Below are 26576 nucleotides of genomic sequence, written 5' to 3'. Positions count from 1 at the left end.
GTCTATCTATGGATACTTAGGTTGCTTAATATGCTGCAATGAACACAAGGGTGCATAGATCTTTTTGAATTAGTGTTTTTGTTTTCTTTGGGCAAATAAATACCCAGAAGTGGAATTACTGGGTCATATGATATTTCTATTTTTAATTTTTTTCAGGAAGCTCCATGCAGTTTTCCATAGTGGCTGCACCAATTTATATTCTCATCAACAGTGTATATGGATTCCTTTTTCTCCATATCCTTGACAGTACTTGTTATTTCTTGTCTATTTTATTTATTCATTTATTTATTTTTAAAAATAGGCTCCATGCCCAGCATGGGGCTTGAACTCACAACCCTGAGATTAAGAGTCACATGCTCTACTGCCTGTCCCAGCCAGGTGCTCCCTCTTGTCTTTTTTATTTTAGCCTTGCATACAGGTGTGAAGTGATAGGTCACTGTGGTTTTGCTTCGCATTTTCTTGATGATTAGTGATACTGAGTACTGAGTATCTTTTCATGTTTCTGTTGGCCATCTGTATGTCTTCTTTGAAAAAATGTCTATTCATGTCAGAAAGATCTTCTTATTCCCAAATATCTCCTTTTCTTTAGGAAGGAGGACTACTGTCCTCAGCCTAGATAATGTCTTTACAGCATAAATACTCCCAGGAGAGGTAAAACAAAAAGTCATTAACACTTTTCTATCACTTACATCAGAAGATTCATTTTCTTCCAGGAAGAAAGAACCCAAGTAGCCTGCCTTAAAACTCGGGATGCTTAGGCAATAAGAAGGACAGGGAGAATGGGAGTTTATAGGTAGGACAGAAAACAAAAGAACCAGGAAAATACCAAAGGCAAATCCTTCTCCTTACCCCATAACCCATATCAGATACACATATCCATAGGTGCAGTATCTTAAACTACTCAGATCCCTGACCCATACTCTCCATACCTTTCTAATCAACAAGGTTGTTAGGCATCAGGAAACCCCATGGAACTTTATAAAGGGGGCATTAGTAAAATAATCTCAATGTACCAAAGGTTGAATTTACACACATAGAAACACACACATCCTTCTGCCACTGTGCTACATTTTCTTCTGTAGGCTCAGAGCCTGTGAACCAACAAGGCAATGAGACTTCAAGAACACTGTTCATTCAAAGTTGTTTGAATTTCTAAAAAGACCAAGTGTCAAGAACAGGACCTTGCAATTCTTTTGGTTTAAGATTTCTTAGCTGGAAAAAAATCTAGACCCATGATTTAGAAGAAAACTAGACATACCTGTCCTGCCAATGTGTGGTCAAAAGGAACACGTATTTTGGTCCAGGCAACCCTGACTTGTTTCTGAAAGGAAGAAAATAGTCTGACCTTGCAAGAAAGAGTGGTTCTTTCGTTGGCTAAATTATGCACTGCTAAACCAGGACTATCACTATTCTTTTTCCTCCAGAGATTTCAAAGCAGCCAGATCTATTCTGCTCCCCAGTACAGGTCAGTAGGGATAGTGAAAAGGAGAAGTACCATCAATCTCCATTTAACACTAGATAAAACAAGAAACCTGGAGACTAACCCCAGTTATGTGAAGGCCAGAATTCTCAGCTCTTTGATTCAATCCACTCCTCGCTAATACATCTGACTCTGAGTTCAGACACTTTCCACCCCAATTTATATACATTTAAGAGTAGAATGGTAACTAATTAGAGATAATCTGACTCTGTACTGATTTACATAAGCACCAGGACTTAAGCATTTACACAGACTATTTTAGAAACACCCAATGAAAGAAAATAAAACGAAGCTGAGTTATAAAACACTAAAAGCTCAATACAATTAGATAACTGGTTGATTTCTATCTTTTTCAAAACATTGTGTTCCAGTTCATTTTATAACTTTTTATTTTCGGCAGGATTTAATGTTTAGCTGTTAAGATTTTCTGTATTTTGAAAAACTTTGGGTGAAAAATATGTGGGTAAAAAGCTATTTTTAGGTGCTCTGGTTTGATTTGCAAGAAATCATACTGGCTCTTGGCTAAGTAGAACTAGTTCCCATGTGACAATGGACAAAGAACCAGAGAACAACTGCTAAACAGCTGAAAAGGCAAATCATACTGAAGGAGGAAAAAAATTCATTTAAATCTTAGAAAAACCAAATTGACAAAGCTCTTCAGCACATGAGAAAAAAAGTGTTGCTTCTTTTAGTCTGAAGTTCAAATTGGGACTCCCTCATCATGCCTGATGAGGTACATTCCAGAGCAAACTCATCTGCAAACAACTTTGATAAACAAACTAAAATATATTTACATGAAAGGAACAGAGAAGATTAAAACAAAACAAAACAAAACAAAACAAAACAAAACAAAACTCAACCAGAGTTGCTTGTTTAAGTAATACCATTAGGCAAGCAGAAACAAAGTATGCAATAGCACTTGCTCTCCAAGGGGTTCTTGATAATCTACAGATTAAGATGGGGGAAACATCTTAATACATACAATTAAAAGACCAGACTGCAGCAATGAATGACAAACTTCTTGGTAGGGGAGGAAGACAGAAGCCATACTAATCAAAACAATTCTGGGACTGCAGATTTTCTCCAAGGAGAGAGAGCACCAACTTGTTCTACCAACTGCACCGTCTATTCATGTCCTCAGCTGTCCCAATGTGGTTTCTTTTAAGTCCTTCATGACAGCACAATTAAGCAGAAATAGGCATAGTTAAAAAGTAAGCACTTACCTTTGTCCTTCTCTTGAGAAAACAAATAAAGCTATGTAAATGAGGCAAAGGATGAAATGACTAAGGATAGGAGGACTTTCAAATTCAGAAAATGGTGATTCGGGGAGAAAAAGTTTTGGATACATTTTTTTTGGTCGAGGTTGTGGGGAAAGGGGATTAATTTTATTAGGGTTCCAACAAACTCCAAATACAATTACATTCTAAGGCATTGAGGGTTGGGATTTTAACACGTGAATTGGCAGGGTACACAATTCAGTTCATAACAAACACCAAAGCTTGGAGGGTCCTGTGTTTACCAAACATTCTGTATTTGTGGTTGATGATAATGATGATGATCTCACACATAATTCTAGGCTTGCTGTTCATACTGTACAGAAAAAAAAAAAACAAACTCTAATAGTCCAGAAACACACACACACACATACACACACATGTGCACGTACACTATCAACTGATTACTTAGGTCTGTCAGCCCAGTTTGGCAGAAGCCTCATCGGGTCTTATCCTCACTGAACTCAATTTTGAAATGCCATTTAATCTATGGGGGCTGCCAGGATAAGAGCTGTCAGGAAGGGGACTGGAAAATGGTATAAAAGAAATGCTTCCTAATCCTCATTCCCAGATCCTATGAAGTACTCTGCCTACCATGCTGTGTCCCAAAGTCCAGGCCCGAAGACTGACTCAGAATCTGGCACCCCATTCTGTGAGAGAATATGGGGGTGAGAGAAGAAGAAGGGATTCATAATCACTGCATGAAGTTAGCCACTAGCCTCTCGAGCTCAAATAATTTACTGCGAACTTCTGAAGTGGCAGGAAGAGGGGAGATTGCATCTCCTAGGGTTGGATTCTGACATCACTTAGGTTGTTGGGGCCTTTGAACAATCATCCCTCACATTATTACAGTGCTTTACAGTTTAGAAAGCCCTTTTGTATGAATGACATCATCTGATCCTTAGAACAGCCCTATTAACTAGGAAGAAAGCAAGCCAGAGTTAAAACACTCTGAAGAACTGTAGAAGTGACAGACCTTATCCATTTGATCCAGATCTTTTCAGCTATATCCAGCAAGAAGACTTCATCAGATAATGTAATGGATTTTATGGGCTTTGATATACTTCTGGTCCAATTTATGGAGGAAAGAAAGAAAAGCCTCATTTTCTTAAAATTGTCCAGAGTTCTAGAAACTAGAGATTAAAGTTCAGTCCTTTGCAAAAGACAGAACAGGTAGTCAGTCCCTAATTGGCAAAACAATAGAGCTTCTTGCTTGGTCACCATTCATTCAGTAGACTTTGAAAGGCATCTGAAAACATTAGCAAATTCAGGGGGGATTTACAATAATTAACTACTAAGAAATTACACTAATGATCACATTAATAGCAATGATAATTAACAATGGCTAACATTTATAGAACACATACAAAATGCCAGGCATTACATGCTAAGTGTTTTACGTGTATCATTTCATGTTGTTGAGGATAATTTTATCCCATGTTATAGAAGAGGAAAGTAAGGAAAGATGAGGAACTTGTTTATTAAAGCCACACAAGTAGTAAGTGGCAGAGCCAGTTTTAAACTCAGGTCTATCTAGCTTCAGAGTCTGAGCACTTAACCATTTTGCAATCCTGACTCATACAGATATAATATAAACACCATCATTAATAGTCACTAAGTACCTTCATGTGAAAGTTATTCTATGATTCAGTTAACTTTAACAAAGACTCAAGGGAAACCTGAGTGTTGACAGTATGATAACCCAAAGTCAATCTAAAGTGGCCTATAAAAACATCTGGATGGATAATGGATATATCCTAGCTGCCATGGAAAATTTCTAGCATTTTTTAAGTGTAATGGGATGGCAGCATAGTTGAATTAATGTGTGCATGAGATCTGGGCAGAGAATCATATTATAAAGGGACTAAGTTTTTATTCTAAGGCAAGATGGCCTTTTATTCCCTCTGTCTTTCTGTAAGTGGGGGGCACAGGGTAGGCCACAAGGAGGATTCAGTTTTATATATAGCTACTTGTCTCTATCAACAGGAAAGGTAGAAGCAGTGTTTACCTTAGTCAATTGACTAATATTTGGAGCCCCTTGTTTAAGACTTCTTCCAGGGGCCCCTGAGTGCCTCAGCTGGTTAAGCATCCAACTCTTGATCTCACAGCTTGTGGGTCTGAGCTCCACGTCAGGCTCTGTGCTGACGGTACAGAGACTGCTTGGGATTTTCTCTTTCCCTCTTTCTCTGCCCCTGTCCTGCTCACTCGCTCGCTCTATCTCTCAAAATAAACACACACACACACACACACACACACACACACACACACACACACACAGAAATGACTTCTTCTTCCAAGTCACAGTTAATAGAGCCAAAATACCTGCTTAAACCTGAGGTTCTTTCCATCTATAATCAGAAGGAATTCCCAGTTCTGCCTTACCATCTAACCGAAGAACACCAAATTATTCATCTTAAAAAAAACCCACATCAACTTATGGAATGCAAAAACATAAATATGATCATTTTGTAATGTATACAATTATCATTATGTTGTACACCTAAAAATAAGATGATGTTATATGTCAATTATACCTCACATTTTTAAAAAGTGAGTGAAAAAGTATTGAAAAAAAGATAAGTATATTAAATTATGAATTCAAACTTTTAACATCCTTCATATTTGGCCTACAGCTATTCGCTGGCCAAGCCAAGATGCAATGGACTGGGTGGGGCAAAGGAAAAGAGAGTCCTTGATAATACCTGAAATAGCATAGTTCACTCATACATAATCAAGGCTTGATGATAATCACCTAAAACAGAAAGAGCCTGGGTGGCTCAGTTGGTTAAGCATCCAACTCTTGATCTCAGCTCAGGTCATGATCTCGCGGTCCTTGGGTTCGGGCCCCATGTTGGGCTCTGCACTAACGGTATGTGGAGCCTGCTTGGAATTCTGTCTCCTTCTCTCTCTGCCCCTACCCTATTTGTGCTCTCTTTCAAAACAAATAAATAAACTTAAAAAAAAAAAAAAAAAAAACAACAGAAAGAGGACGTAGGCTGCATATACATTGTTATAAATAAAAATAAACAAACATAAATGATTAGTAAAAACTTCTTACTCTACTTTGCAGTCCATCCTTTCATTAAAAAGAACAGATTTGCCACTCTATCCAAGATTATGTCTAAACAAACCAGAAATATGAACTATCAAACAGGGGTCAAAAGTAATGGGACAAAAATATTAGTTAAAAACAAGTAACTATTTTGAAGCAAAGTGGAGTATGTCCCCAATGGAAGTATAAGAAAAATATTTTGACAGTATGACATATATTAATGTGGTACTTAATTTTTGGCTGTGATGCCTTGCCTTAGTTGGGTTTCTTTGTTTCTGAGTCATTTTAGTCACATTTCATTATATCATTTCAAGTATATAAAAAATTTGACAAAAACATGATTCTCCTATACTTTCCCCAAATTCACCGTTTATTCAACTGTTTATATTTTGCCACATTTGCTTTGTCATTCTCTCTCTCTCTCTCTCTCACACACACAACCACTTGAGAGTAAGTAGGAGATGTTAGGTCCTTTTATTCCTGAAAACTTTAGTGCATGTTTTCTAAAGACAAGGGCATTTTCTTATATAGCCATGGTTATATAATAATGATAAACACTATTATCTAGCCCAGTCTATATTCAAATTTTATCAAATGCCCAAATAGTATCCTTTATAAAGTTTTTTTCCTGCTCTCAAATCAAATCTATGGTCACACATTGACTGCATTTAGATGTCATGCATCTTTAGCCTCCTTTAATCTGGAATAGTTTCTCAGTCAGCCTTTCTTGTGTTTCTTGATCCTGACATTTTTGAAGAGTACAAGCTGGTTATTTTGTAGAATGTCAATTTGGGTTAGTCTGATGTTTCCTCATGATGAGATTCTATGTGTGAAGAAATGATTATCTATGTACTAAGTACCTACCCCCAACAATTAGTGGACATGGGCTTTGAAATCAAACAAACCTAAATTCAAATCTAAATCAAAACTACCACTTTTAGTGTGGCTGGCTTGGTTTAAGCTTTCTACTCTACAATGGGAATTTTAACAGATTTAGCTGGTAAGACTGTTGTGAAGATTTAATGAGATAATGCATCTAAAGCAATTTAACGCAGTTTTGGGGTGAGTGTAAAACTATCTTACACCTCTTGATTTTACCACATTATCTCATATCCAGCAACACTGAAATGATACTGGTTGATTAAGCAGCATCTCTATTTACTTTCCCAAAGAGAAAAAGAAGTACTTTTACTCTGATAGTACAGGCCGCCTCTAGCAATCTAGTCTAGCCACGGTAGTTCAGTGCTAGCCTAAAAGCAGCAGCAGCAGCAGTAGCTCTCTGCCTGGATGCTCCTAACGGCTGTCTCCGGGTATCTTGATGCTGCCTGTACTAGCCCTGACTAGTGGAAGAATACCAGAAGTACTACACACAGCATGTTCCTTCCCCCCACCCCTTTTTTTTTTTAAAGTTTATTTATCTATTTTGAGAGAGAGAGAGAGAGAATACACATGCATACCACCAGGGGAGGGGCAGAGAGAGAGAGAGAGAGAGAGAGAATCCCAAGCAATCTCCATGCTGTCAGCACAGAGCCCAGTGTGGTGGGGCTCAAACTCACAAAACCATGAGATCATGACCTGAGCCAAAATCAATAATCAGATGCTTAACCGACTGAGCCACCTGCCTCAGCTCCTGCTGAGCTCCTGCCACTGCACAGCACGGGCCAGCCAAGTGGGGTGGAAGAGTATGACAAAGGCACTGAACACAAAGACTCTAGGCTAGAGCTGCCAAGAACACCAACTTGTTTAGGGAACTGCTAACGAGTACTCTGACTAAAAGCTTCATCAGGAGCTCAGGTGCAAATTCTTTCCTGCCTGTCAATTCTAAGAAAGAAGACAATACTCAAATCAAGTAATTTTCTTAAAGTCAAATTGAGAGATTATTTTAATATTCAACAATAACACTGAAAAAAATCAGGAAGTCCACAGTTAAGATGCAATTCATACTTCATTTCCATAATTCCCTTTCCCTCTTGTATGGGCAAGGGAGCTGGTATCCATAGCACTTCCAACTCATTGTTTTAGTATGATAATCTCATCCTCCCAACTTTTTCTTAGAAAACACCAATAAAATCATTCTATTTATCAAATCACTCCTCTATGCCAAAGGTTAAAACAAAACAAAACAAAACAAAGCAAAACCAAACAAAAGAAGGATTACAACAACTGTACCAATTCTTCAAAGTATCAAAGTACAAACTCACTTTTGAGATTTGGAATCTAATTTAATACAGGTTTTTCTATGTTATTAACTCAAATGTTCCATCATTTTTCTGTTTTTCCCCCCTTTGTCAGTTAGAACTTCAAATGAAAGCCAAATGATCCCTAAGGGTAAAGAAAATAAAATGAAACAAACAAGAAAATTCCTGTGTTCCAATTTCAAACTATGAGAAGGGGCTTCTAGCAAAGCAAACAGAAAATCATGCTCTCATTACTGTGCTGAAATGAGGGTTTACATCTGTACTCTGAAAAAGAGAAAAGAAAATTCTAATGCAAAGCTTTTATCTTCATTTATGAAAAGAAAAATATAATGTGAACATTAAGACAGAACTTCTAATAATTCTGTCATTTACAGGACAGAGAACCTAAGTCCGAGTCAGCTTCCAAGAAATACTCAGATTAAAAGTAAAACTGCTTTCAAAATGGAATGCTAGAGTTTAAATCTAAACATATGTCAGTAAAGATGCTATATACCCTGAAAATCACTAGTAGCCTCTGGAAATCATATATACTTTTACAATTACCTTTAATTTGGGGAGAAAAACACTTCTCATCTCACTCCACTGTATCACTCATGAGATCTCAGTACTATGTTTAAAAGTTCACTGTATTTAAAACATTTGGGGGGCACCTGGGTGGCTCAGTCGGTTAAGTGTCTGACTTCGGCTCAGGCCATTATCTCACAGTTTGTGAGTTCGAGCTCCATGTCCGGCTCTGTGCTAACAGCTTGGAGCCTGGAGCCTCCTTCAGATTCTGTGTCTCCCCCTCTCTCTACCTCTCCCATGCTCATGCTCTGTCTCTTTCTGTCTCTTAATAATAAATAAACGTTTAAAAAAACAAAAATAAAAAAATAAAGCATTTTGAAAAAAAACATGTTGAAGGTTAGAGTTAGAAAGTCGTATGTAAATGCATATAATTCTGCCATTTTATACTCTGTATCCCCTCTTCCTGTATAGGAAGATCAGGAAGTGAACCCTCTCTATTATTACCCATAGAACACAAAGTATTATGAGGGGAAAAATTACTGGTTTGAGAGTTAGACAATGTAGATTTAGATCTAGCTCAGTTATTAGCTGTATGACCCTGGGAAAGTCATTTAAGTTTCTTGATGTCCTGGTTCCCAAGCCTAGAAAGTGGGAAAATACCTATCTCATGGGACTATTATAAAGACTAAGTAAGATAGCACATTTGCAAGCATTCACCCATGTCTAGTGTGAAACAGACTCTCAATAAATATTAGTTTCTCTTTCTATCCTGTTACACACATCCTGTCCCCTGACACTTTATAATAAGTAGTTCTGCTCAACACTTGAACTACCAGCTCTGATTTCTTCAAAACAGGCACTTGGCTCTTAATAGTGACAGTCATGTGAAAGCCTCCTGGGGCCTGACATTGTCCTGGAGAAACAAAAAAGTTCTTACATCGGGGAACAGCACCAACTGCTTCAGGCTATGACAACCCAAACAGTAAATCAACTCCTGCATGTTTTTACAGTGTTACTTAACATCCTGACAGCTTTGTGCTCTTTCAACAGTCTTTCTCCCTGCAAGGATAAGACATGCTATTTGCCCTCTTTTCCCTTCTTAATAGAAGTCTTTATTCAACAAGACCACCCAATGGATTCAACACCTAGGAATCAGAAAGAGCCAAGTTCAACTATGAAGAAACTGGCAAAGTCTTGGGACTAAACAGTAAGCCCTTCTTAACCTTTTAGAATCTGGACTTTTGTGTGCTTTCTGTTCTTGGAAATAGCAGACTTGCAGACGCACTGGTTCAAACATGTCTGTATATTTCCCTCAGCTACATTATCACAGAACTCTCACCATGTAGAAGACTTCTTATTGAAGTCCAGAATCTCAGACTCTGACTACAGTCTAAAAAGTAATGCTTCCTAACTTCTCCCACTTCATGGTATGGTATAGACTGACCTCAACACGTGACACCTCTGAACTATAGGGATTTGAAAGCATTGATGTCTACAAAGGGCTACCTTACAAGCGGCATTGAGAGAAATGGTATGTAAGGATTAAACCTATTTGCCACCTGACTCAGAGACTTTTACCACATAAATGTAATTGTTTCAACTCCAAGAAGCTCTACATCAGTGTTCATACTCCTTCCTTCACAGGGCTGACCACCCCTCTAGCACCTAAGGGAGAAAGTGGATGTCAGAAAGCAACCAACATTTGATCTGGGACAGCAGATCCTTAATGGAAGATCATAAAATACTAAGTCAGCAAACTAGGTATCAAATACTTAACTGAACATATTACACCAGCCAGGTATCTATCTAGATGCTGAGGGTTCAGTGGCAAACAAGGTAAGGGTTTTTACCTGTAAGAAGCTCACATTCTAAACAGAAAAAAACAAAACACACACACACACAAAAAAACAAAAAACAAAAAAACAGTAAATTAGAACAATTTAAAAGTCATTTTCAGTAGATCATAAAGATCAGTATTTTTTATCTACAGTAAAGATGTAGAACAAAACTTTTGGCTTAATGAAGAAACTTTAGTTACCTTGTGGGTAGTTTACACAAAGAGTTAAAGAAGACTGAATAAATTACAGATAGAGGCTGACCCAGTTCCAAAATTCAATTCTTACATTACTGTCTTCTTACTATGGGCTTAGCGTCATTGCCTCCGTCCTTTGGTAGCACATACAAAAGCAGGATGAGATCATTCATAGGATGATAATGAAGACCAAGACAGTATAAAATTACAAACACAAGGCAAGATATCTGAAGAGCAGGGATCTACTTTCAATTCTATCATATAATATTCACATGGCACTTGGGTAATTCACTTAAAGTCCTAGAGTCTGACTTTCTTCATCTATTCTATCCCACTTTGTAAGGTTTATAGAAGTTTAAATGAGACAATATAAAAAAAGAACTTGAGGGGTGCCTGGGTGGCTCAGTCGGTTAAGTGTCCAACTTTGGCTCAAGTCACGATCTCACAGTTGGTGAGTTTGAGTCCTGCATCAGGCTCTGTGCTGACAGTTGGGAGACTGAAGCCTGCCTGAGATTGTCTCCCTTGTCTCCCTTTCTCTCTGCCCCTCTTCCACTTGCACGCTGTGTGTCTTTCTCTCAAAAATAAACAAACATTAAAAAAAAGAACTTGAAAATATTTAAAACGTTGGACAATCACCAACTATTACTGCCTAAACAAAATGTTTATAGGAAGACTCAGATGAGAAAAGAGATGGGAATTACTCTTTTGAGTAATTACTCATTTGAGAACAGAATGAATTCCTGCTCCTATATATTAGCTGTTTTGAAATCTTTGCTTCCATTCTATTATCCCAAAGAGCTCACCCTGTGGAGGAAATGGATCCTAAAAAGTGGTATCAGGGCTCAGACAGCCCTTCCTAGTGATTACTCCCTTCTCTGAGCCAAGAAAAAAAAATTACTTTCTTAAAAGTATTTCATTTCTGGGGCGCCTGGGTGGTTCAGTCGGTTAAACAGCTAACTTCAGCTCAGGTCAAGATCTCAACATTCATGAGTTCAAGGCCCATATCAGGCTCTGTGCTGACAGTTCAGAGCCTGGAGCCTGCTTTGGATTCTGTGTCTCCCTCTCTCTCTCTCTGCCCCTCCCCTGCTGGCATTCTCTCTCTCTCAAAAATAAATAAACATTTTTTTAAAAAGTATTTCATTTCTTGGTACTCTACCCCATGATTAAGTGTCCTTACTTTATGGGTTATTCTCACTGATTATTATCAATTACAAGATAGGAAATTAGTATGAAGTTACCTCTCTTAGCTGTTAAAACACAGACTATCAGGGACCTTGATAATCTCTCTTTCTTCCTTGGAAGACTAGCCATTCATTTTCGTTGGGTATCTCTATAGCCACCAGCTTAAATTCAATTGCCCATGCGGTAGAAAGGCTGAAAAAAGAACCAAAGCAGGCCGGGGCAATATGGGGACAGAGTGAGGAGCGGTGGGACTAAAGTAGCAAATCATTCAAAAGGATAATAATTTCTCAGCTCCATCCTGGTGCTTGTAGAAAAGTGGGCCTACTGTTGGCAGATCTTTGTTATTTCAAAAGATTCCCAGAAACTACATTTTTTAGTGATATCCCTGAAATTTTACTTTATTTGCAAAATGTCCAGTCACTTGGAGCATACTATAAATTCATAGCACAGATTTCTTTTGCCAGTGAAGTGGTAGATCATTTATTTAAAAAGTACTTATTAATGTTGGTATAGAACTTACCATTATTCTGATTTGAGGAAGTAAACATTAAGCTAGGCCCTGCAAGCTAGAGATTGGAGAGGATATTTCAGCATGGGAAAACATTATATGCAAAGACACTGAGGTAGAAATATGCCTGGCATGCTGGGAGGAGGAAGGAGAATATATAGGCTAGTTTGGTTGAAGAAGAATTCCTTTAGAGAAAGAATAGGACACAGATGGGGGGAAAAACTGTAAAAAACACTGAATTTTAGAGCAAAGAGCTAAAATTTTTATGGATCATCTTCAAAAGAGACAGTTTATAGATAATGAGGCACCATTATGAGGAGCAGGATGATTGCATTTCCTATCCTGCCGAAAGTTAACATGTTGCTGTTCTTCCTACTTTTTTCAAAATAGAGGATAAGGCTGGGTGTTGACCCATGAAATTTGGAGTTCTGAAAAATTCCCAAAAGACCCAAAAGAATGCCAATTTAATCAACCACACTGTAAGTCAACTCTCTTGGCACTGTGGTGGTCAAGGCTCTCAAAGCAAAAATTAAATGGTCTCTAAAGGGCTATTTCTTTCTGATCAATAAAAACATTTAGAATTTAAAACTCAAAGAAAAGGTTACTGGACAGTTTGGCACATTGTCAGGTTAATCATCAGACAAAGCTTTCATCAGACTGCCTATCAGCAGGCAAGAAGCTGGATGGACAGAGCTGGTCTCATACAAGTCTTCCACCAGGGCACAAGCCCCAGAACCCACCACTATGTATATTCAAAATGTAGAGACATGCCTCTAGTGGCTCTTATTTCAACCTCAGAGCCATATCTGTTTTCTACAAATGATTCTGGGGCTTCTAGTCCAGTTGATACTCTCATTGAAATTTCTGGAGACAAATGGCCAGAACAGAACTACTGACTTCCACCAAGAGCTGGGATACTAAAATATCAAATGTATTAATGTATACTTCGTTCTTTCAGACAAAATATCCTATAAGGCACAGTTGAGACAGGCCATATACACACTGCTGAGGAACTTAAATTTTATTATGAAGGTAATGTGGGAAACATTAAAGATTTTTGGCCAGATGAACATCATGCTCAGAGCAGTTTTAAGGAACACTAACCTGTGCACACCTGGGTGGCTCAGTCGGTAGAGCATCTGACTCTTCATTTTGACTCGGGTCACGATCCTAGTGTCATGGGATCGAGCCCCACATTGGGCTCTGTGCTGAGCATGGAGCCTACTTAAGATTTTGTGTGTCTGCATTTGCAACTACATGGATGGAACTAGAGGGTATTATGCTAAGCAAAATTAGTCAGAGAAAGACAAATATCATATGACTTCACTCATATGAAGGCTTTAAGACACAGAACAGATGAACATAAGGGAAGGGAAGCAAAAATCATATAAAAACAGGGAAGGGGACAAAACAGAAGAGACTCTCAAATATAGAGAACAGAGGGTTACTGAAAGGGTTGTGGGAGGAGGGATGGGCTAAATGGGTGAGGGACATTAAGGAATCTACTCCTGAAATCATTGTTGCACTATCTGCTAACTAACTTGGATGTAAATTTTTTAAAAATAATAATAAAAAAAGATTTTTCTGTCTGTCTCTCTCTCTCCCTCTGTCCCTCTCCCCAACTCACTCTCAATAAACAAACAAACAAACAAACAAACAAAAAGAAAAAGGAACACTAACTTGGTGGTAACATTCAGGATGGCCTGAAGTGGGGAGAAAGACTACAAGTAGGGAGACTTAAGCAAGTGCACAGAGTTGGGAAGGAGCATACTAAGTCTATAGAAGGGTAAGGAGGACAGTCTAGGTTTCCCAAGGCCTAGAAAACCATCAGGAACCTTTGTTACTCTATCAGGTATGTGCCTTTCTCTTACATACACACAAACTCTCATATACATGCATATACACATTCCACACACAGTGTCTGCTTCTGCTCATCAATTATCTTCTCCTTCCCAGAAAACTCATGCAGTATACACATGGCAAATAAATCCTACCCTAATGCAAGCTCTATGTGACCTCTCAGCTACGGTGTTCATCACCATTAAGCAGCTTCCCTACATCAGTAAATTGAAAATCCTTAGGAGAATCTATTTCACCCCAAAGCTATTATCTCTGCCTGAGCAGAGCCTGTCACACCAAACCATGCCACAAATACCTGTTTAGCCTATGAATGGGCTATCCTTGTTCAGCGCTTCCTCTGGTTTAATAAGCCAGGGCCAGAGGGAAAGGTTGAGAAGCTGGCAATAGTTTACTACTCATGCAGCAAGAACTTTTGGGAAAATAGCTTATATTAGGTCAACTGGCAGGGTAGGCCAGGCAATGACAGACACTTTTTGCTATAGCAAAAAATAAGCTACACTAGTAGAGCACAAAGAACTTTTACAGCCAAGTAGATATGATGGCCATTTTAAGATTAGCAAACACGTTGTTCTCAATAAAACTGGAAAAAAATACGAACTACTAAAAAAAAAAAAAAGATTAGTAAACATGTAAAATTAACTGGTACCCAATGGAAACAAACTGTTCATCTGACTAAATACGATGTATGTGTACGTTATGTGCCTTAGATTCATGCAAACTACCATATATAAAGACTTAATGTCACAAAAGTAAAAAAGGATAGTTCACTTTCTAAAGTTTTTCACCAATCTTTTATTTTCTTTAATTTTACTCATCTATTTTTTTAATGTTTATTTTTGAGAGAGAGAGAGAGAGAGACAGAGTGCGAGCGGTGGGGAAGGGCAGAGAGATGGAGACGCAGAATTTGAAGCAGGCTCCAGGCTCCAAGGTGTCAGCACAAAGCCCACCGCAGGACTTGAACTCACGAACCATGAGAACATGACCTGAGCCAAAGTCAGATGCTTAATCAAATGAGCCACCCAGGTGTACCTTTCATCAGTCTTTTAAAAATTATCCCCGAATGCTGAAAAAATTAAAATTAAAAAAATTTGATGGAGCACCTGGGTGGCTTAGTCCATTAAGCATCCAACTCTTCATTTCAGCTCAGGTCATGATTTCATGGGTTTGTAAGTTTGAGACCCACATTAGGCTCTGTGCTAACAGTGAGGAGTCTGCTTGGAATTCTCTCTCTCTCCCTCTCTCTGCCTCTCCATAGCTCTCTCCCTCAAAATAAATAAATAAAACTTAAAAAAAACTTTAAATTTAATGTTCATATGATTTTTCTAAAAGCTCACATATTACTTAGCATGAATCACACATTTATCGCAAAAAATTATATTTGTTTAATAAATTCTATTTATTTAAAAAAAATTTTTTTTAAACGTGTATTTATTTTTGAGACAGAGAGAGACAGAGCATGAATGGGGGAGGGTCAGAGAGAGAGGAAGACACAGAATCCGAAGCAGGCTCCAGGCTCTGAGCTGTCAGCACAGAGCCCGACACGGGGCTCGAACTCACAGACCGCGAGATCATGACCTGAGCTGAAGTCAGATGCTTAACCGACTGAGCCACCCGGGTGCCCCAAATTCTATTTAGATTTAATACTTATACTTCACCATGTAATCTAGAACCCAAAATATAAATCTTAACCAAATTTAGCACAGGCAAGGAAGATGACAGACAAGCAAGGATTTAAATATAAATTTAAACTCAGGAGCACCTTGGTGGCTCAGCTGGTTAAGTGTATGACTCTTGATTTCACCTCAGGTCATGATCTCACAGGTTTGTGGGATTGAGCCCCATGTCGGGCTCTGTGCTGACAGCGCAGACCCTGCTTAGGATTCTCTCTCTCTCTCTCTCTCTCTCTCTCTCTCTGCCCCTCCCCCACTCACATACATCCTCTCTCTCAAAATAAACAAATATACATTAAAAAAAATTAAAGCAAGCCATTTAGCCCAGATTCTGACAAACATATATATAAAGCATTAGCACTGTAGCATTCTGTACAACTTTTTTTTTAATGACTATTACATGACTGTTTCCTAAACCTAGACTGTTTACAGTTGTATCTCTAGTATCTAGAATTGTGCCAGAACACAGTAGGCACCTCTAAATGATGAATGAATGGCTGGTGGGAAGGATATAAGAATGGAAAAAACTAAGGGATGTTTTGAATTATCAGTTTGTATTAATGTCCTACAACAATTTCATAGAAAAGAAGACAGGTAGAACACGTAGAATGATTGTTTACTATATATAACAGAAGATTCCATTTCTATCTACACTGCTGATTTCAGGAAACATATACAAAGACAGCTTTTTCTTAAGCTTTTACCACCTGCAAAACAAAATTATCCTTTCTAGTAATTTTTTAGGGGTAGTATAACGATGAATCAATTCTTGAAATTGCTCAATTGATCTGCTCAATGAATTACAGACTTCAGTTAAAAGTTGAGTGGTGCTGGGGCGCCTGGGTGGCTCAGTCGGTTGAGCATCCGACTTCGGCTCAGGTCATGATCTCGTGGTCCGTGAGTTCGAGTCCTGCGTCGGGCTCTGTGCTGACAGCTCAGAGCCTGGAGTCTGTTTCAGATTCTGTGTCTCCCTCTCTCTGACCCTCCCCCATTCATGCTCTGTCTCTCTCTGTCTCAAAAATAAACGTTAAAAAAAAATTTTTTTTTAAATAAAAAAAAAATAAAATAAAAGTTGAGTGGTGCCTGGATAGCTCAGTTGGTTGAGTACCACCAGACTTCAGCTCAGGTCGCGTTCTCGTGGTTCACGAGTTCGAGCCCCGCATCAGGCTCTGGCTCTGTGCTGACAGCTGGGAGCCTGGAGCGTGCTTCTGATTCTGTGTCTCCTTCCCTCTCTGCCCCTCCCCTGCTCACACTCTGTCTCTCTATGTCTCAAAAATAAATAAAACATTTAAAAAAAATTTTTTAAGTTGAAAGCAAAAACTACAATATACAAACTCATTAAGGTGTGACTATGTTATATATACAGTTTCCACCCATAATAAGCTCATGGTAGAAGATATATATATATATATATATATATATATATATATATATATATACACAATGAAATACAGTTCAGAATAAAATGTTAAAGATGTAACAGAAAAGGTTAAGTCCAGGTATTATAAATGTATATTGAAAGGGGATATCAAGTCTCACTGGAAGAATTAAAGAGATTCACAAAGGAAATGGCATCTGTACTAGGATTTTTACAGGAAGAAATAGAGAAGAGATATTTCTGAGTAGAGGGAACAGTAAAAGTACAAAAATAGTGCAGAATGTTTATATAACGTTCAAAAGTCCAGTATGATGGAAGAAGAATCAGGATGGGATACAGTCAAGATAAGATTTCATATTAAGGCATTAGGACTCCAAGTAATAGAAGCCATCCAAGAATAGTTAAATGGTCAGATGTATAATTCAGGAAGCAGTATGAAAAAACAGAAAAGGAAAAGACTAGAGACCAAGAGAAGAGGACCTGATCTAGGGCAGTGGCCATGGGAATGAAGGATAGATGGGTACGCAAAATACTATGTACATACAGGAATAGGTAACCAAATGGATTGGAGGTGAGGAAGAGAAAAGTAATGAAGATCACTGATACTTCCAGCCTATTACAAAAGTATGATGGTTGATATCACTGACTCAAACAGGAAATGAGAGAAAGAAATATATCTGAAATAATAATAACACATTCATATGTAAAAACGTCTGTGTTCAAAAGTTAACGATATTAATAACCTGTACCCGAAATTGGTTTTGGATGCTAGGCATACTTTCTAGTCCTAGAGAACATTTAAGAACAAAGCATTATTAATACTGAAGACATTAGGGTGATACATAATAAATGATAGTGTGTTCTCTGTTCTCTGTAAAGTCTTAAGTATTTTGGTAAGAGGGAACATCATCATTAACTATTTAGTAAGCACCCACTAGAAATGTTTAGTTGAGCATGAAATGCACTAACCAGAAGACTGAAATTTTCATTTCATGTTTTTATATTTTGACTAGAAATATTCCAAACATATTACAATAATCCTGATAATTCAGAAAAGAGCAACTGTGGACTTTGAGTGGTCTAGAAAGATGAAGAAACTCTCATCTCTCCTTCGTTTTTAAAAACCCTATGTGAAACACCTCTCTAACCTTTAAACACCACAACCTACAACTGTAAGTTAGGGTAATAGTATTTGCCTGCCCACTTCAGAGAGTCATTTGAGAATTATGAGACAATGTTCTTGTAGCTCTCTGAACTGCAGAGATGAAAGGCCTTAATTATCACTGATTAGTGGAATTATTCTGATGTCATTTTTCCTACCTCAGGTTTACCTTAAGTCTGTGCTTGGAAGAGTCTACAAAATTAAAAAAACAAAAACAAAAAAAACCTCTTTAGATATAAGTCTTGACTTGTCTAATCTAGATGTAGACCAGTTAAAACAATTATAGAGCGTATGCACAGAATTTAAAAGAATGCTAATCATACTGGATATGTATAGAACTAATGGTTGCCATTTAAAGAACAGATAAACATTTAGAAAAAGATTGAGGGTGGCATATTTTACCAAAGTACAAAAAAGATCAAATGAGCCTTTTTGAGGTGTCATATAACTGAACATTTTAATAATGAATTAGGAAGTTACCGCATAAGCCATCTACTCTCTTAACTTATTATGACAATAGAAGTTGTATTTAAGGCGGATCCTATAAAGAAAAACAAAACAAAACAAATCCAAAAACCATTCAAAGCTTTAAAATGTGCTTTATTTAAGAAAGAAAAAGAGATACTTAAGTTTTTAAAAGCCAGAATTTCAGTAGCCAATCAGACTGAATACTTTGAGTGCAGTGTGTCCAGTCATGAATGATCAATAGATGGGAATGGCTTCGTGAAAACTAAAAACTTCTTTGTCTCCAGTACCCAGGGATATTTTCTATTATTCCCTTTGTTCTGGCCAAACTTTCTCAGATGCTGGATCCCTTAAGAGTTTATCAATCCATTAAAACTCTGCAACCTAAAAATAATTTCTCCTTCTTCCCCTTGAGCAAAACTTCTGCTAAAAGTTCACCTATAAATTGAAAACAAATATTGCCTATGGAACAAATCTCTAGACTTAATTTTCATTTTACAGGAAACAGAGGAACAAAAAGAGTAAGTTAAATATCACATGAGGAATAGCAAGATATCCAGCAAGTGAGACCTACAAGAACACTGGCTTAGACTCTTGGGGAAAAAAAAAAAAGACAGAAAAGAAATAAAGAAGAAGAAAAGGGGTTAGTAATGCTCTAGCTCAAAAACTGACAAACTTCAGTCCATGAGCCAAATGTGGCTTGCCCCAGTTTTTTTTTTCTTTTCTTTTTCATTAAAGTTTTACTGGAAAACAGGTTCATTCCTTTTCCTGTTGCCTATGGCTGCATTTGCACTATAATGAGTAGTTGTGATACAGAATATATGGCCCACAAAGTCTAAAATAATTATTATCCAGGTCTTTACAGAAAACAAAAATTTCAACCCCTGGTCTAGATGAACAGAAATGGAAAGGACACAAAATACAATATGAAACAATTTATTTAATCCTGGTGGAAATAGTGGTAAGGTATATACACATTCAGAACTGGAAAAAAAAATGCTTTGTTCCGCTCTTCAGCATCACAGAGAAATAAAAAATTCAGCATCACAAATCAGAAACTTACACAAACTTTTGGAATTTGGTCTTTTTTTTTTGAAGGGGTTATATATCCAACTTTTAACCTTTGACACAGTGATAGATTATACAAAATTAAATGGGTACAAGGTTAATTTTGAGGCCCAATAAGTATATATATATTGAAATGACACTTTTCAAGCAACCAGAAAATCAAAATTATACCCTTGATTTACACTATATACAAATTTCTAAGGGGTTACAAATTTAATGTTAATGTCAAAAAATAAACAAAAATGAAAACAAAAATAGGATAATTCTTAGAGGACATCTAACAAAAATCAGGAAACCTAAAGGCATAAAGAAAAAAGCTTGACATATCTGAATATATAGAAATTTAAAATAATTCTAACGAAAAAAATCACATTAACAAAATTAAAAAAGAGCAATAAATTGTAATACATAATTGATTTAAAATTCCTGATACAAAAGCTTCTCTAAGTTGATAAAGAAATCATATGCAATCCAACAGAAAGCAGGCACAGGGGTACCTGGCTGGCTCAGTTGGAAGAGCATAAGACTCTTGATCTCGAAGTCATGAGTTTGAGACCCATGCTGGGTGTAAGGATTACTTAAAAATAAAAAAAATAAAAAATAAAAAATAAAAAAAAAGAGAGAGGTGCCTGAGTGGCTCAGTCAGTTGAGCATCTGACTCTTGATTTTAGCTCAGGTCACGATCCCAGGGTCATGGGACTGAGCCCTGTGTTGCGATCTACACTGAGCATGGAGCCTGCTTAAGATTTTCTGTCTCTCTCTCTCTCTCTCTCTTTCTCCACCACCCCCATCCCTCTACGCTGCTCATGTGCTCTCTCTCTCTAAAAAAAGAAAAGAAAAAGAAAAACTAGGCACAGAATGTGCACGGACAGTTAAGAGGAAATCCAAATGCATAAAAGACACACGACAACAGAGCCAACCTCACCAGTGAACAAGGAAATGCAGAACAGAGCAACAACAGGGTATCCTTTATTAAACTCCAGGATAAGAAAAATTAAAGAATGATAACATTAGGGTTGGTAAAGATGTAGGAATGGAGCAACCTTATGCATTGCTGGGAGAGGTGTGAATTATTACAACCTTTTGGAAAGTGATTCAGCAGTAACCGTTAAGAGTTAAAATACAGAACTTCCAGGGAAGATGGCACAGTATAAGGGTCCTGGATGGACATAACAAGATAACACCCACATCAGTGTAAATAACCCAGAAAACAACCTGCAGACAGCAGAACAGACTCTCTACAGCTAAATGTAGACAAGAGACCACACTGAGGAGGACAGGAAAGCAGAGATGCTACAGGGAGTCAAACATATCCAGGACTGTCCCGGGGCGGGGCATAGAGAGGGGAGAGAGGAACGCCCAGAGCTACGCATCCCAGGCACAAGGGACTGCCACTGAGAAAATGAATCCCATAACATTTGCCTCTGAAAACCAGAGGGGCGTGGCTTTACAAGTTCCTATAATCGGTGGTGCTTAGCATCTGGAACTTCAAAAATCAGCAGACTCTGCTCTGGGAGAGCCTGAAGTAAATAGGAAACTGTGTTGTCACACTTGAAGAGACAGCACAACAAACAGCACCACTGAGATACAGCACAGAAGTGGCAGTTTGAAAAATGCAAGAGGTATACAGGAAGGAGTTTTATTTACTAATCTCAGAGTGTGTGCTGGAGGGGCAGGGATATTTGGAACACCTATCCAAGAACAAAGGAGCTGGTGGGCATCGTTTCCCTCCCTCACTCCTCAGCCTAAATACACAGAAACCTGTGGGAACCAGAGTGGAGCTTGCTAATAGTGTACCTTGCCCCATGAGCTTCTGCAGATCTGACCCTCCAACCCAGCTGGCCTTAGCAGTTTTCTCAAGTGGCTGCAAGTCCCCTCCCACACCAGACCTGCAAGGACCTTGCTGGCACTGTGCCACCACCCCCTTCCTTGCGTTTTCCTATGGACCTTTGCCCTCCAACATGCCTGATGTAGAAGTCCATCCAAGGTGGTGCCATAAGGCTGGAAGTATGCAGGCAGTGACTCCTGCCCTGAGGAGAGGGGAAGATAATCACAAAACCCAGGCCAACTGCAGCCCTAGTCAGCAGTGAGCTGGGGGCAGACACGTGGTCTAACTTCAGGTCCTGCCCACCAATGAAAGCTTTTAAGGGGACAATAGAGAGAAAGTGCCCTGCAGTTCGGTGCTACCACAGCTCTGGCAAATGCCTAGTCTGACTCAACTCAAGTCAGCCCCAGACTGGCCTACCAACAATATAGTGACCAAACCTTGCCCGCAAGAGTCAAAAAAAGCCACTGCAGATGACTGGACTGAAGGCAAATGCAGCTCAGCCACAACAGTAAGACACACACAACACACATGAGACACCCCTGAAGAAAAAGGTTTTGGTGAACAGGGGACATTGCAATGCAGGTTACTATAGGACCTGTTCTACTTTCAAGAGCAGAAGAGATAGGTGACTTTGCTAACACACAGAAACAGACGCAGAGAGGTACACAAATCGAGGAGACAGAGGAATGTGTCTATAATGAAAGAAAAGGACAAAATCACAACAAGAGAGCTAAACCAAACAGAGGTAAATAATATGCCTGATGGAGAATTTAAAGTAATGGTCATAAAGATGTTCACTGGACTGGAGAAAAGAATGGAGGCCCTCTGGGAGACCGTGAGGTCTCACAGGGACAGAAAGCATAAAAAAAGGACCAATCAGAGATGAACAACTCAATAAATGAAATTAAAAATACACTAAATAGAATGATTAGTAAACTAGAGGAAGCAGAAGAATGGATCAGTAACCTGGAGGACAAAGTAATGGAAAGTACTCAAGCTGAACAGGAGAGAGAAAAAAATAGTAATAAAAATTACACCAAGTAATTAAAATGGCAAAAAGTAGGGATAGAACATTTTAAAAGCAGCCAGAGGAAAATGAAACAGTTATATAAAAGGGAAACCCCTTAAGTTATCAGCTGATTTTTCAATGGAAACTGGAGGCCAGCAGGGGGTGGCATGACATATTCAAAGAGCTGAAAGAAAAAAACTTGTAACCAAGAACATTCTATCCAGCAAGGCTATCATTCATAAAAGAAGAGATAGAGCTTCCCAGACAAAAGGTAATGGAATTCACTGACACTAAACCAGCCCTAAAAAGAAGAAATGTTAAAGAGGATCCTTTGAGTGAAAGGAAAGACCATAGGCAGGAATAACAAAAGTAGGAAGCACAAAAGCCGTAAAATTAAGTATATCTATAAAAATGAGTCAATGGATTCAGACTGGGTTCAAAAATAAGCGAGCATCAATTTAATATAGCCTGCTATATGCATATTTTTTATGTTTATTTATTTTTGAAAGAGAGAGACAGAGAGAGTGCCAGCAGGGAAGGGGTAGAGAGAGAGGGAGACACAGAATCTGAAGCAGGCTCCAGGCTCCGAGCTGTCAGCACAGAGCCCCACGCAAGGCTCAAACTCACAAACTGTGAGATCATGACCTGAGCCGAAGCGAAGTCGGATACTTAACCAACTGACCCACCAGGCGCCCCATTTAGTGACTGTTTAAAGAGAGTTGGGACTATGGATCCATTCCTCTACCGGAAATCAACTGCATACTACTTCCACTAATTGTGCTGTCAGGCCTGTGTATCTGACTTCTCCCCGGACCACATGCACATCTCAGGCACTAATTAAAATAACCAAGTGCACAATTTATCCAATTAATCAAGGCACACTTCTTTACAGCCAACTGTACCAGGCACTAGGGATAGAACACTGAGCAAGTCAGACATAGTACTAGCCCTGGCATTCTTTTAGGACACTCTTTGTAAGCATATTGTTTATATGACAGGTGTAGTATGAGAGCACATCGCACAGAATGACAGCCATTTCTACAAGAGGAAATCTGAGGTGTACAACTATTTACATTCCCAGAACTAGAATTCTTTGGGATGCTTACTCTAGACCTTTTGTAAAGATTATATTCAGCCAGTTATTACTTTTCCAAGTTTCACATTCCATCACTCCCTACTTATTTAAATGCTGCATAAAAGCAGCTACAGATGTCTGACAAAGGCATAAATAGAATTTGCTTTGGAAAGATCTCTTTTTAAATGATGTCTCTAGGAATGTAGTATAAAGGAAAATAGTGTTTCTGAACACATACCATATCCACACACTGTGCTAGCCACTAGGAACACAGAAGTAACAAAACTAGTTCCTTGTCATTACACAATTTGCAATCTCCTAGAAGACACTAACACATGAACACATCCTATCTGTAAAGGGAAATAAAAAACAATAGGGATATGTGTGGGAGGCTATATAAGTTACCTAGGATATGCATAACAATATCAACTCTGATAGGCCACTGAACTTTAGTTCACCATTAATAAAAACATCAGAAAATCCTGATTTGAGAGAGAAAAATACCTTTGAGAATTCTACCCTGGATCAGTCACTTCTTGAAATACGAAAGAGGACTGGTTAATCCTGAGTATTCTTTCTTTTTATTAAAAAAATTTTTTTAATGTTTATTTATTTTTTGGAGAGTGAGCGCACAAGTGGGGGAGGGGCAGAGAAAGAGGGAGACACAGAACCTAAAACAGTTCAGAGACACAGAGTCCAGTCTCCGAACCATCAGCACAGAGCCTGACATGGGGCTCAAACTCATGAACCCCAAGATCATGACCTGAGCCCGAGGTGGATGCTTAACTGACTGAGACACCAGGTGCCCCATGAAGTTTTTTTTTTTAAACATAAGTACTCTGATATCACTTACATGTGGAATCTAAAAAATCCAAACTTGTGAAAACAAAGAGTAAAATGGTGGTTACCAGGGGATGGGGGGTGGGGAGGAGAGATGTTTAAGGGTACAAATTTGCAACAAGTAGCAAATAAATAGAGATCTAATGCACAGTATAGTGGATACAGACAATAACACTGTATTATAATCAAACTTGCTAAGAGACTAGATCTTAATTATTCTAACTACTAACAAGAAATGATAGGGGCGCCTGGGTGGCGCAGTCGGTTAAGTGTCCGACTTCAGCCAGGTCACGATCTCGCGGTCCGTGAGTTCGAGCCCCGCGTCAGGCTCTGGGCTGACAGCTCAGAGCCTGGAGCCTGTTTCCGATTCTGTGTCTCCCTCTCTCTCTGCCCCTCCCCCGTTCATGCTCTGTCTCTCTCTGTCCCAAAAATAAATAAATGTTGAAAAAAAAAAAAATTAAAAAAAAAAAAAAAAAAAAAAAAAGAAATGATAAATATGTGATATGATAGAGGTGCTGTAGCAGGAGTTTTGCACAGAGAGTCATGACACTGAGGCTTTTCCTTCCAGGAAGCAACTTTATTCTTGCCGGCAGGGCTCAGTTGGGTTCGTACCCAAAGAACTGAACCCCAAACGTGACATGGCATAGTTTTTTTATATATTTTCGACTTTTTTGTCTCTCATATATGGTAACACATAAACATGAAGTTTGATTAAGTGGTCTCATGTTACAAGGTCGTGAGGGATGTTGTCATGTACAATGTACAGCCAGGTTGCCTTGAGGTTTTTTGCTTGTTTGTCTGTTTTTCCCTTAAGGAGGGGATCCTACCACAGCGCTAATTATTGCTACAATGGTAATCATATAACAACATATAAATCAATATATAAACATATAAACAATATATAAATCAAGTCAACAGGTTGTACACATTAAATTTACATGTTATATATCAAATATTTCAATTTTAGAAACTATTTCTTTAATAATATATATTTAAAATTTTTTAAATGTTTATTTATTTTTGAGAGAGAAAGAGCAGGGGAAGGGCAGAGAGAGAGAGAGGGAGACACAGAATCCAAAACAAGTTCCAGACTCCAAGCTATCAGCACAGAGCCATGCAGAGCTCGAACTCAGGAACAGCGAGATCATGACCTGAGCTGAAGCCAGACACTTAACTGACTGAGCCACCCAGGTGCCCCATTTTTCTTTTATAATATTAACCCCAAAAAGTATACTTAACAAAATAAAATTAATTGTGTAATTTTATTACAAAATTGGAACAATGAATAATATTTTCCCCTATCATTTAAAAAAAAATTTTTTTAAGTTTATTCATTATTGAGAGAGAGAGAGACAGAGACAGAGCATGAGCAGGGGAGGGGCAGAGAGAGGAGGAGACACAGAATCCGAAGCAGGCTCCAGGCTCCGAGCTGTCAGCACAGAGCCCGACACAGGGCTCGAACTCACAAACTGTGAGATCATGACCTGAGCTGAAGTTGGACGCCCAACCAACTGAGCCACCCAGGTGCCCCATATTTTCCCCTATCTTAAATGAAATTAAATATATACTGCTAGCTAGTGTTTCAACAACATGAACATGAACTTGCCTCGTAAGAATTATTCTTAATAATACATGCAAAATTATTCTTATTCTCAAAAGGTAAAAAGGATCTTTATTCTTCTTCTTACTCAGTAAACACATGCTCAATTTCCTGGCTTTGGATTTCTTGTCTTCCTTACTCCTTCTCTGGATAAAGGTGAATAAATCCATCACTATGACAACTCTGCAGATTACTTTCAGATGTGTAATTCTGCCCCAACGTATTGCCTGAGCATAAGTCCTATATTACCAACTTTATGCTAGACATTGTCATAAAGGCATCTTGCTAGTGCTTTAAACCTAATAAATATGTCCCCCAAAATGAACTCCAATGCCACATAATCCTAGGTTGAAATCCTAGTTCCACCACTTTGCTAGCTATGAAACAATGA

The 26576-nt window shown here is 38.4% G+C and overlaps 1 protein-coding gene across 3 annotated transcripts in view; it reads right to left on the bottom strand.

Moving 5' to 3' along the window:
• COMMD1 (copper metabolism domain containing 1) overlaps window positions 1-26576 on the bottom strand; it is a 190155-nt gene that overhangs the window by 9751 nt on the left and 153828 nt on the right. The window contains exon 3 of one of the 3 annotated variants that reach the window (XM_045446184.1): window positions 1259-1321. The exons of the other annotated variants lie outside the window; for them this stretch is intronic. Within the exon in view, the coding sequence (XP_045302140.1) occupies window positions 1259-1321 (63 nt within the window). The remainder of the gene's footprint in view (window positions 1-1258; window positions 1322-26576) is intronic. 3 annotated transcript variants of the gene reach the window in all.

The sequence above is a fragment of the Leopardus geoffroyi genome, chromosome A3, assembly GCF_018350155.1.
Source record: "Leopardus geoffroyi isolate Oge1 chromosome A3, O.geoffroyi_Oge1_pat1.0, whole genome shotgun sequence".
NCBI classification, from domain to species: Eukaryota; Metazoa; Chordata; class Mammalia; order Carnivora; family Felidae; genus Leopardus; species Leopardus geoffroyi.
The sequence above is the reverse complement of the archived record's forward strand: the minus strand, read 5'-3'. Positions and strand labels throughout refer to the sequence as shown.